The 13,144-nt window shown below is 38.9% G+C and overlaps 1 protein-coding gene across 1 annotated transcript; it reads right to left on the bottom strand.

The window, feature by feature from the left end:
* Positions 1-5,906: 5,906 nt before the first annotated feature.
* YPEL5 (yippee-like 5 (Drosophila)) lies at positions 5,907-9,471 on the bottom strand. Its single transcript, XM_009069380.1, has 2 exons — positions 9,238-9,471; positions 5,907-7,193 (listed from the first exon to the last, which is right to left on the bottom strand). The coding sequence occupies exons 1-2, from the start codon at positions 9,376-9,378 to the stop codon at positions 6,969-6,971; spliced, it is 366 nt and encodes a 121-aa protein (XP_009067628.1). The 5' UTR covers positions 9,379-9,471; the 3' UTR covers positions 5,907-6,968.
* Between the last annotated feature and the right edge of the window lie 3,673 nt (positions 9,472-13,144).

Here is a 13,144-nt window from a genome sequence, read left to right as displayed (position 1 = left end):
GGACTAAGTGTCAAAAGAGGTTGTTTTTCTGTGTCTGAAGTTTGTTTTAACACGCAGCCAAAGCTTCCAGAGCACTGTGCTTACCTGCAAGCTTGATAGAGCAAATGAAGCAGGGTGATATAGACAGGAAGCTACCTCCAACTGCTCCTCTCTTTCCTGGAAATGTGGCACATGAATCATGGGGCATTTCTCTCCCTGACAGACAACATGCATGGAGGAGGAACCTTCCCAGCTCAGGAGGCTGGAAGCAAGAGACCCAGTTAAGCAGTCTGGATAGAAAATCCAGAGTTATTTCATTGTCTTGTCTCTCCCTCCAAAGCCTTACATGGAGCAGGAAATTCACCAGCTCCAGGTATTAGGAGGGGAAAAATAAAAACCCTAACCAAACCCCAAAAACTCCAACCCCCTCAACCTAACCAGAACCAGCATACAAACTGAAAAAAAGTTCCCTGTCCCATGCTGAGACTTTATATCAACAAAAAACCTCTAAAGCCTTCATCTGACATCTGCTCAGCTGCCTTCCTTGCAAAGCTTCCTCCAGCTGCTGGTTAAGGAGCAATCACCCCTGGAGCTTAATTAGTAAGGTTACTGCACCAAATGGAGTTCCCAAATCCCAGTCATGAAGAAACCAGCAATTACAAATGCTTAATCTCAGTTTGCCACTTAAACGCACATCAGAAAGTTCACATCCAAAGCACCTTTAGAAACAAAATTATTAAGCAGTCCAACAGTCCAGAGTTAGGAACGGTGGGATGGAGGCTGTAGCTGCAAAGTCAATGCACACCTTGTAAAAGTGTCACCCACTGTCACCCCCAGGCTGTATGGATGTGGGGACAGGATGACCATGTGCTATCCAATCCAGTGGAAATCTGTCATTTTTCAAGTGTTCTACTTTTGTGACCTAAATCATCTCTCTCTAATGTACTTTCAGCTACAATAAGAAATCACTCTGGAAACTTCATCCTAAGGATGGAGTCTCATCGAGTACATCACTAAGCTAATCCCTCCTCATCAGTGAGACATGGAATAGACAATCCACTGATCCCTTCTGACTTGCAATGACTAATCCATTGTGCTGGTATAGCGATACTAGAAGTGACCATTTAATATTGCCAAAAGCAGGCACTTCCCCAAATCTTTAAACTGCACTAATTCTGCAGGAAACATGCAGCAATCTCCATACAGTTTCATGCAGTTATGACATTTTTTACATGCATTTCACCTCGTATATCTGTAGGTGCTGACTGAGCTGAGGTAGGCTTTACTTTCCCCCTAATGCCTAAAGCAGAAAGACTCCCCTAAGAAAGCCTGAACAACTGAAGTTGAGGGCATGGACACAGCATAGCCACAGAGGATGTTTCCTGCATTCTGTCCATGGGATGCACCTGAGTTCTCACCATCAAACTCAGAGCATCCCAGTTTTTTTGACAGTGCACACGTGCAGAGATCTACCCTTGAGAAGTAACAAATATCCTCTTCTTCCTTCTGTACTCACTCCGTAGTTGTGGTTGGAATATTAGTTTTCAAACTCCTCCAAAAAACAAGATTGTTATAATCAGTCTGGCTATAAGGACAGTTGAAAGCCAGTAGGCAGTTTTTTGGTTAAGCATCCTTTTATGAGCCATTCTGCTTTGTGTTCCCCTCATAGGTAACTCCCTGTTTCACCAACCAGATCTACTGCAAAATCTGCCATTAGTCTACAAACAACTATGGCATGCAGCTTGATCTAATTCAGTAAACTTACTGTTTCAAACACCTGTAAATGTTTACAACAGTCACATCAAATGCTTACAAAAGGACAAAGCAAAATCCCCTATCTAAACATCCCCATGTCCTAGAGGGAAACAGCACTGGATTTTGATGTTGGAAAAGCACACACTTCTCTCATGGGCAGAGTCAAAATGTAAGGTCTGAACACCCTTCTCTCTCCCACCTAGCCCTTACTCTTAGGAAATGTAAATTATTCCCATAGCCTTTTGTTCTTTCTTCTATTTGACTTGTATAAGAAATGCAAGTTTCTGACAGTATTAAATGCTTCAGATAATGAGAACAAAACCAGAGCCTAGTTCGAAGGACAAATTCTTTCCAGCTGCCTTCATCCAAACACAACACAAAACCTGTACCAAAGTTAGCCCTGGTTCTGCACTTCCCGTTATCAGTGTCCTGCAGCAAAGACATTCAATGACATTTCTCAAAAGAAGCCAAAGTGCTTCCATTCAGTCACCTCCTCTGTTTCTCAGGGGTCCTTAGATCCTTACATTGCCCAAATGATTTCCAGTTTCCCAGACAAATCATAAAAAACAGGTGCAAACTTACCTCTAGAATTTCTCCCACCTCTGCTGCTTTGGAGTGAATGTATCTAGTTTAGTTAAGACTTGAATTATACACACACACACACACAAATGTTTTCCTTCCTCTTTTACTTGTATATATACAGGGTTACTCCTGTATAACCTAAGTCCCAGTGCAGAGAGGCTTTGGCCATTTCTTAGACAAGCACCAGGGTTTATTTTTGCAGGAACAAATCAAACAGGAACATGGTCGCCACTTCCAACTGAGCAGCAGACAGAGCAATCTGTACTAAACTGTAGGTATTTCAGGACTGAGAGAGAAATGACACGTTTAAGAGGCGCAGACTGCTATTTCTCAGTCACCCCCTTTTTAAACAGAGGAGTTGCAAGGCAAATTTTAGCAGATTACACCTACAATAACATCAGATGACAAGAAGACACAGCACAGCAATGGAAGTGACCTGTGAATGGACTGAATAAGGTCTTCCTCCACATCACCTCAACCAAGCAGGATGTTCAGTCATGTATCAGTCCCAAACAACCTCTGCCTAGACTTGAGGATAGTCATTAACACTCTGCCAGATGGGCCCTTACCTAGTGAAAGGCTGGCATTAGACTGCCAAGTTTTACTAGGATCACATAAATCCAGTAAAATAAGAGCAGCACTATCAGTAAAAAGGCAAAACAGCAAACATGGGATTTCTTCCCTTATGCTTTCCCACATGTACCAAAAATCCTTACAGCAGAGAGAGGTGGTGAAGGAAATAACTGTGAGACCAGGAACAGTTTCACACTGTAGAAACTAGACTGAGGAGCAGCTACTGGATGTCTTTGCCACGTGACACATAATGAGACAGACAGAAGCTCATTTTCTTTGCCCATAAAATTTCAGATTTCCTGAAAGAAGAAAAAGGCTTACACAGGGACATTATCAACCAGGTCATACTCCTCCTCACCTCTCAAAGCAATCTTTTGAAGCTGTTGGCAATTTCAGCTCCAGCTTATGAAGAGGGTGATCTCAAAATTGCTTAGTTCTTTAAGTCCTGCAAAAATAGGACCAGAAAAATTGGAGAGTGATCCTAATCAGTGCCCCAAGCAAACTAAAAAGCCTGAAGCATTTCATCCCTGTCAGGCATCAAGGAGTGCACAAAGCCCTCAAGATCCACAGGAAAGCAAGCTTCACTGCATTTTTATTGAATTCTAATTGTTCTGTTAATGAAGTGAAGGCAGGCCCAAGAAGAAAACATAACACACTATTTCTGGCTTTTGCAGAATGGTACTGCAACAGCACAGCTTATGTTTCTCTTCTAAAATAAGGGTGATCAACTAGCTACCCTTTTCCCTATGTCAAAGCCATAACTTTCCCAGTCACCTCTTCCTCATACCTGGGAATTGTGTCCTCAACTGCAGCTTCACCTGTTCCTTACCTGTTAAGCCATTGATGATCTGCTGACTTTATTTCCTACAGCTCTGACAGAAATCTGTAGAGACAAGCTTGCCCTCTAAGAAGAAACCTGTGTCAGCTGACCAGCCATCCGCAGAGCTCAGTATAATGTCACCTTTTTTAACGAACATGTGCCATTTCAAAAGTTCTTTTGAACATCCCTGAAAAGCGTAAGTAAAATGCACCATCCAATCTTTTCATCTTCCCAAATCTGTGTTTTGCTGAAATGGTAGTGAGCAGCTTTAATGAAGTATCTCACTTTGGTGTACAGTGCACTATAATTTCCTTGCTACCTTCTCCACCTCAGACAGCAGTCACACTACCATGTGCCAGGCACAAGACCACTGTAGTGGCATGTTTTGCTGTGCCAGCCCTTGTCTGAGAATCCAAAGCTACTGTACTACTACAAAATTGCCCTTAATGCCAAATAGCAATATCTTCTCTGTTGCTAGATGTACTGTAACCAATGCCTTGTTCCCTACAGATAAGTTATCTGTATTCACACACAAAGTGTCTCAAGAAGGAACAGTCAAATATACGAGGATAAACTCTCCCAGAGCCATCAAAGTGCTATGGGAGGGAACAGCATGAAAGCTAAAAGAGCAATTCAAAGTCTACTGTTCTAAAGCTGTAGTGGACTTCAGCAGTTTCATGGGCTTTTAATGAATTGAGCTCAAATGCGTTTTTCAAATCAGGGACTTTGTGAAAAGAAACATCTCACACTAACATTCTACCAGAATGAAGAGGTTGATACAAGTTATAAGCCCCTCAGACTCCATTACACCAATACAACGATCCCTTCTCTCACTTCAGTTCTTCAGCTACAGCTTATGAAGCTGACCAGTGGCTAGCAGGTTTCTGTCTAACATTTGAACTCACAGGAACAATGTCACAGGATTCTAGACACACAATTCCCGGTTCCAAAATTCCCAGGCAATTTCAGAAGCCAAAAGGTCTTGCAGAAGGTGGGTTTTTGCTTAGCTTGCTGTCGTTTCAAAGACAGGAAATGACATCTGGCACCCAGAATTCCACTAAATGAAACATTTCCTGGTTTAATTTTCTCTTTAACAGGAGTAAGCTGAAATGTGCAAGTGGTATGCACAAACCTCTACTTAGCACCTTTCAAAAATCAACAGTACACTCTTTTGCCACCTATACAGAAAGATGCTCATTGACAGCTTGTCACTGTGCAGTAGAAACTCACACAGGGAACGAAAGATAGATGATGTCATTCAGCTGACAAACGCTATGAAAACAACTAAAAGAACAGCAAGGATCAATTCAGGACAAAACATACTTTATTGTACTGTAATGTCAGAAGTACAAGAAAAGTACTGCAGAGAACCATGCTAATGGCGCTTTCAGGGTCTGTGAAGGACAGAAGTACAAGATAATGGGATACTACTGTACTCAGTGCAAAAACTGATTTATTTGAGGCACAAGTACACTATTGTTTAAGCAGCTTGATTCAAGCACAGCTCTGGTATGTGATCTACTCTGCTTTCTTCCTATGTGACAATTCTATAATAAAGCTACTTTCACATGAGAGGCAGTAGATTCAAGTCAGGGGTGTCCAAATTGCCACTTGGCAGCCCAAAACAAAAAAAAGGAAAATACTCTGCATAGTCACTCTCCACATTTTAGTTTCAGGTATGGAGTTGTGGCTAGTAAAAAAAAAGTTTTTCTGAAAGGTCAGAGCCCAGATCTGTTTGGTTGGGTGGGGCTTTACACCTCCCCTCCCCCCCTTTTCCACATCTGTGGGTAATTTATTTCATGTTGACCACAATTTATCCAGTAAGAAAAAAAAAAACCACAACCAACTTGCATCTTGGATTAAAAAAATGCATAAATATCTAACATTCAAATAAATTTCAGCCCTTGAGATCTTAACTTATGGCTTAAGACACAATGAAAGTGTTTGGGCACCCTTGAGTTAAGTTAATGAAGAGCATTTTTGCTAAAAAGGCAAGCAAGATCACTGTTTCAAACAGAGCTGACCTCTACAAGAACAAAGCAGGAATTCAAGTCACTAGTTACTACTAGGCTGACATGTACTGCTGCCCAGAAAGATAAAAATTTAACATCACAATGAAAACGTTCAACAAAGTTGAAAAAGAAAGGTTTCAACACCAGAAGCAGCATTTGAAAACAAGCTGTTTAAGTTAATCTTTTCAAGAGATGCAGATTGCATAACTCTAGGCATGAACAAACGTGCTGGCAATCTTCTCCTTTTACACAGCAGCTGTGTTTAACATAGGAAGTTCTGGGTTTAAAGAAAGCTACTTGAAGAAGTATCAAGATTTCCAATTCTTTGTCTACTTAATGAGATTAGTAGAAGAACAAAAAAAAAAAAATAAACAAAACTACTGCAACAGTAGTTTTTCAGTGGATCCCTATTCATTACAAACACAGCTGGATTTGTAAGCAACGCAAGACTCAACAGACAGCTATTATTTTATATTATTACTATGCTCATAAGTTACATCAGTTAAAGTTAAAAAAAAGCCAAGCAGTTTTGCCCTATTTCAAGAATAGTTTCCAATCAACACCAGTTTATATGGTCAATGGGACTTCACAAATAAACGAGGAATGGTGACATCTTTGGGTCAAGAATGACAAGAAATAATGGGCTCTGTGCTACCAATCAACCTCAACAAGAATATGGCACATGGGCCAGCCCAAGCAGTACCAACACTGAACCTTTAGCACTCAGCACAAATTCAGATCTCTTTACTTTAGCTAGCAAACCAGGTGAAAAGACTGGGTAAAAAAAACCCAAACCTAACTAAAAAACTTAAGCCAAAGATTGGAATATACCTTTTAAAAAAACATCTGTAGTTTTAAAATAACTTGATGCTGACATCACTTTGTGCAAACTAAAAAACCTCTTTGAATTTCTCTCTAACAAAAGACAAATCCCTCAAATACTTTCCTTTTAGCCCACAGTATCTGTAGGTACAATCTCAAATCTAACAGATGTAAATGCAAGAGAGAAAAAGTTACAGCATCTGCACAACATTCTTTCTACAAACAGCTGCTGGAGGGAAAGTAAAATATCAAAGGAATAAAGAAAGGAAGGTTCCATCTGAAATACTCTCACAATCTTTCCCACTCTGTAGTCCATGAATCCGACTCTGATGCTAAGGTGACAGTGTATGTAAGCAGAATTTTTTGTTGATTTTATTATATTTGAGTTTCAATTGAAGAGAACCTGAGAAGAGACCCAAGTCTCTTCAGGAATTGTCAGACGGAACATGCTCCTCAAATCCTTCACTCTCCCGGACCAATGCTCTTTCCAGGATAACACGGCCTTCCTTGTAACGCTGGCTGTCTTCAGTGGCAAATTCATAGATCCAACCCAGTTTGCTGTTGCAGTTCTTGCAGCTCACATCTCGAACCATGTGGCGGCCAGTGAGCATCACCCGATCCTGAACTTCACTGTACTGCAGATTTACCACCTGATACAAACATAGAGGGACAGGGAACAGAAAGCATTAGTCTGCCTAAAGCAAAGCTTGGTAAACGACTATCAGCATTTTAAAAATAAAGAGCCTGTGGCACTGCACACGAACTGCTAACTGCAGTGTAGTAAACAGTCCTTGAAAATCTCCTGCTTGAGAAGGTAACCAGGCTCTGCTCAGTAGTGCAAAGCAATAAAACAAGAGGCAACAGGCAGAAACTTATGCACAAGAAGTTCCACCTGAATATAAGGAAGAACTTTTTTACTGTTCAAGTCACTGAGCCCTGGAACAGGTTGCCCAGAGAGGCTGCAGATTCTCTCTCCCTGCAGATAGTCAAGAACTGTCTGGACATAATCCTGTGCCATGTGCTCTAGGATGGTCCTGCTTGAGCAGGGAGACTGGACCAGATATCCCACTGTGATCCCTTCCAACCTGCCCCATTCTGTGATTTTTTAACCCTTTAAAGTGTTACAGGGATGTATAACTCTCACTCTTTAACTGAGAGACATGAAATGCTACAAGACGACATACAAAAGGGCAGAGGACTGTGTTCAACTTTGGGTGAGAAACTCCTGGTGAACAGTTTGTAAACAAAGTTTTATTAATCCAGTTCTAATATATGTAACCTATTTCTAACAGCTGATGTGATCATTTACTCCCAGAGCTCAGAACCAAAATATTAAAAGAAGTACTTCTGCAAAAAACTTCGGGTGCTTTTGAAATAATTATCTAAGAAAAAGCAAGGCTCAGTGGCTGAGAATGTAGGCATAAAACATGCACATTTTTTGTGTGCTATATCAGCAGTTTAAAACATGCACATTTTTTGTGTGCTATATCAGCAGTTTAAAACATGCACATTTTTTGTGTGCTATATCAGCAGTTTAAAACATGCACATTTTTTGTGTGCTATATCAACAGTTTTAAACATATATTTAACTTCTTTAGGCAGCAACACCACAAAACCAGGATGTATAATTTGTTGAAAAGTTGATGTCAGAACTATACTGAAACTGCTGATATGCAATAGGATTCTGAAAGATGGGCCTGTACTGCTTTCTCAGCTTTCCACCTGACTGTTCTTGCTCCCTCTGCTTCAGAGGTAAGGCTTCTGTCTGCAGAAATGCAAAAAACAAACTTCTGTGATTAAATCCCACTATTTAGCACAAGAAAAATTTGAACCCCACGATCCAGTGCTAATTGGATGTGAAAGGAATGAGATGTACAGCTCCTTCCTAGCTATGCAGCCTAACACTTACATATAGTTTTGACAGGATTTACTATACCAGAAATCTCAGGGCCAAGCACAGTTAAGAAAAGACATTACTGATGTCCCTATGAATTCTGCCCATGGTCAAATGGCTTTCAAGAAAAAAACCCAAACCAAAATATATCAATGATTACATGACCAGGAGCTTCACAAGAAAGTAAAGGACAATCACTATTTTTCCAATGAGTCTAATGGACAAGTCTATATGGAGGGTTAATAATACTACAATTCACTCAAAAGTTATGACTTCCATATTTCAATCTACTAAATTTGATCAATTAAAAATTATTAAACTAAACCAGAGTATTCCTGCCTGTAAGAGAGATTGTGGTGCACTTAAGTTGCCAGAATAATGTTAACTTAAATGTGTTTTGGAAGTTAAACAGAACACTATTTAGACTTTCTTTTTTTTTTTTAACTGAGTAAAAGTGCAAATGCCTTTGGAGCTCTTTGATAGATACAAGATACTCTCACAGTGAATTTGAGGTTCATATTACAGAAGTCTCCAAAGTTAAAACTCCCTGCATTTTGGCATGATGCCTCTGGATACACAATCCTCTTAATAGTCTTTCAGTATTGCAGATAAACTAATTTAGATAGTTTGCCATTCAACAGTAAATGTCTAATTTGACTTCAAAGACAGCTGAATAGAACAAAAATAAACAAATTAAATTAGGAATTACACAACAGCATTTTAGTTCTGATGACAGATTCATACCCCACAAACTCAATTTTCAACAATAAACAGCAGTTCCTCCTCAGCTTCTTACCAACCTTGTTAAAAAGAAAAGCTCTTCCCGTGGCCCCTGTAAAACGAGTGGAGATGAGCTCGGAACGGTTGGTCAGAATGGTGTCGCAGTTTGCACAGGAGAACAGGCGAGTGCCACCAATATGATCCAGGAAAATTCTTCCCATTTTTAGAACTTAGGTAAGTCTATACTCGAGTCCTGAAAGCAAAAAGATCATGTACATGTCAAAAAAAACCCCAAAACATTGCAGCAAAAAAAAACCCACACCAATCCACAAACCCCCAAACAGCCCACATATAGCAGAATATTCTGTAAACCAATTCAGCTATGATTGCAGCAATTGCAGGTCTGTCTTTCATAGGTGAATTACTAAAGTTACAGATTGCCTTCACCCTTTGTCATCAAGACAAGTTCTTTCCCAAAGTGACCATCTTACCAATAAGATGACCTAGATACAAACTAATTACATTAGTGGAGAAAGACATGAACTGAAACTGTTAAGATATAGTTCAGACATTTGCAGACCACTACTGGACCCTACAGTTCTTAAACTCAGAAGCTTCCAATTCCTTTAATACAACACTGAAATTCCATTCCAGTATATTCCTAACAAGTCACTCATCTTAGTCAGCACTGGGAAATGAAGCACTGAGAAATACATTGAGTCACCAAGACAATAATAGCTTAATTTTCCCAAGTCATCCCCCTTTTAAAAATATGTATTTATTTTGTCACTTCCCCTAAGCTTGGCACGATTTATGACATGTGATCACACAACACCACTGTCCAGAATGCTTCAGTCTTCTGGTACAGCAGCCTGGCTGCTGTATTTGACTTTACACTTACTGGTTCCATATATATACTAACATAGGAAAGGTTTGGATGCTGTTTCATAAAATAAACAATCCACCCAGTCTTCACACCAGACAGTTTTATATACAAATGTTTAAAGCTGTCTAATCTCAATAGAAAACGCTGTGTCCTTTACCCAACGTATTTCCAAAGTTTCATCACTAACATACCTGAGGAACTCCAAAGAGCAGAAAAAGAGAGCTTAGAAAGTTTATAGCAGCAGATGTGCAGTACCTGATAAATCAGCCTCTTCACTGCTTGGGAAAATTAAAGTGTCTCACCAACTTTATACCAACTAACACGATATACTCAAAGTTAACTAGCAGTAGGCACAGAACATATCAGCTGAAAAATCATGAAGGATGATATAACATGACAAAGGAATTAAATGATGATGTTATTTCCCTTTCAACTGCAGAAGTTTTATGACTAAACATCTACAGCTAAACAAATTAAATATACCACCATTTACACTTCAGATGTGGAATCAGAAAAGTGTATTGTCTCTGGTTGTGTCACGAACAGCAACGCAAAGTAAATCTGACACACTGCAATATTAAAGTTGTGTGGGTTTCACTTTTCAGAGCAGGAGACACTGTGCTATTCATAGAGAAATTAATCAAATTTTGTGCTCATCAAGTTGAATAGTCTAAGACAAAAGCCTAAATTAAGCTCATTTCAAGTTTTAGGGGATCAGTTTCTTAAAGCTCACTCTGACATGCACAAAGCAAATGGACTAAAACTGCACCTGCACACATAAAACTTTTAATTCCGTTTTTACATGTAAGAATCAGAAGTTACTGACAAATGATCATTTTCCAATTGCTTTATTTCACCACTTTGTTTTCTTACAATGTGCAGCACTAAAAAGGGTTCCTAATATTGAACAGAGTGATTTCAGCACAAGTTCCTTACACTCCCATTTTTCAAATCACTATTACTCTTCTGTATCCCATGTGAAGGACACATAAAAATTCAAGAATGACTCTTCCCTTTGAAGGAGATATAAAACCAACTTCTCTTCTTCAAAGGATAAATAAAACAGGTATTGAGTTTGACAAAAATATTTCAAAGACGTAGCTGGGTGTTAAGAGGTGTGGCTGATCCCTGTGATTCCACTCAAAATACAGGAAGCACTTTCTCCAAGCATTACACCTTGAAGGACACATAAAAATTCAAGAATGACTCTTCCCTTTGAAGGAGATATAAAACCAACTTCTCTTCTTCAAAGGATAAATAAAACAGGTATTGAGTTTGACAAAAATATTTCAAAGACGTAGCTGGGTGTTAAGAGGTGTGGCTGATCCCTGTGATTCCACTCAAAATACAGGAAGCACTTTCTCCAAGCATTACACCTTTCTATTATGCCTTTGTCATTGCTAGCAAGCAAAAGCATTAAGATGTTCCCTTTGAAGGAGATATAAAACCAACTTCTCTTCTTCAAAGGATAAATAAAACAGGTATTGAGTTTGACAAAAATATTTCAAAGACGTAGCTGGGTGTTAAGAGGTGTGGCTGATCCCTGTGATTCCACTCAAAATACAGGAAGCACTTTCTCCAAGCATTACACCTTTCTATTATGCCTTTGTCATTGCTAGCAAGCAAAAGCAAAAAATTAAGATGTGAATAGTGACTGCATGAAGCAAAATCAACAGACAGTAAGTGTGAATAAACAAGTATCAGTCAAAGCCTCCAGCCAGAAGAAACCACAAATAGAAGCAATAAAGGCAATTGTAACAGATATGCCCATAAGGCACTTGGCCTAGCTCCATATGCCATCCTTACTAATTTTGGATAACATTATATTTGTGCTGATTGTAATGTGGATTAAAAACAATTAACTGATCGTAAGTTATTGTAAATGTGGAATCAGCATCTGAAGGGATATTTCCTTCAGGTCAGGGTAAACACAATGCTCACCCTGTCAGTATTTTTAGAAGGTAACAAAATAAATCCCAAACTACCCCTCTCTTACCAAGACAACACAAACACTAAGCTTGGTGGCCAGAACAGATCCATTACCAGACTAACCTTGCACAGCAGGTCATTTAAAAAAATGCATGTAAACACTTTAAATGCAAACACATCACATACCTAAAATCATAACTCATGTTTGTGCACTCAGAAAAGCAGTAACCCAGAGACACTAAAAGTGAAATTTAAATACTTCAGAAGAGAGCATGAGTGCAATTCTTACAACTTAGAAGTCAAAGCAACATACAAACATATTACTTCGGCATATGGCATCATGCATGGACTGAAGTGTTGAGACCCAAAGATACTGAACGTTAAAATAAATGCATAAATAAATATATTCAAAGATGTAAGGCTGAAAAACCTGCCCAGTAATACAAGGCCTAAAATCTTCAATTATTTTTGTCACCCCAAAAAGCTGAAAGTAACCTTATCAAGTATCTAAAAGGAGAAATAAACTTGCAGCAAGACTTGGGTCTCAATAGAAATACCAGGCGAGATTCATTTGATGGTAGCACAAAACCGTGAGAATTCAGACTACAGTCACAGCATAGTCTAACAAACCAACTGGTACCAGAATACATTTCTTCAGAACATAATGCATAAGAAAATGTAAATTCTTGAAATAATATACATTTAAAAATTTAGAAAATTAAATTCTACAGTCTAGATGTGGCATATTTTTTAAAATTACAGTATTTTACCATTTTCTTACTAGAATGTCTAACTTTTAAAGTAACCCCTACACTTCACTGCCACCTAGTAGAGTTCAGTCAAAACAGACACCACCTCAGTTCTCAGTTTTGATTGCTACTGGATTTCAATGAATCCATAAGGGTCCAGTTGACATTTTATAAAACTAGTCACTTTAGTCTTTATGTTACTGCCCACAGCAGGAAAAACTAAGAATAAAGTTACAAAATGACTACTAGTAATGCAGCCTTCAAATAAGGAATTTTCTAAAGAAGCTAACATGAAAATTTTGCTTTTCCCTCTCCTATAATATAGAGAAGTTAATTTCAATTTGCAATCATTTCACTATCTCCCTTCCCTTTTTTTTTTTCCATTCAAGCTAAAAACATGGCATTCACTTATAGGACCAAATC

Source organism: Acanthisitta chloris, unplaced genomic scaffold, assembly GCF_000695815.1.
Source record: "Acanthisitta chloris isolate BGI_N310 unplaced genomic scaffold, ASM69581v1 scaffold33192, whole genome shotgun sequence".
NCBI classification, from domain to species: Eukaryota; Metazoa; Chordata; class Aves; order Passeriformes; family Acanthisittidae; genus Acanthisitta; species Acanthisitta chloris.
The sequence above is the reverse complement of the archived record's forward strand: the minus strand, read 5'-3'. Positions and strand labels throughout refer to the sequence as shown.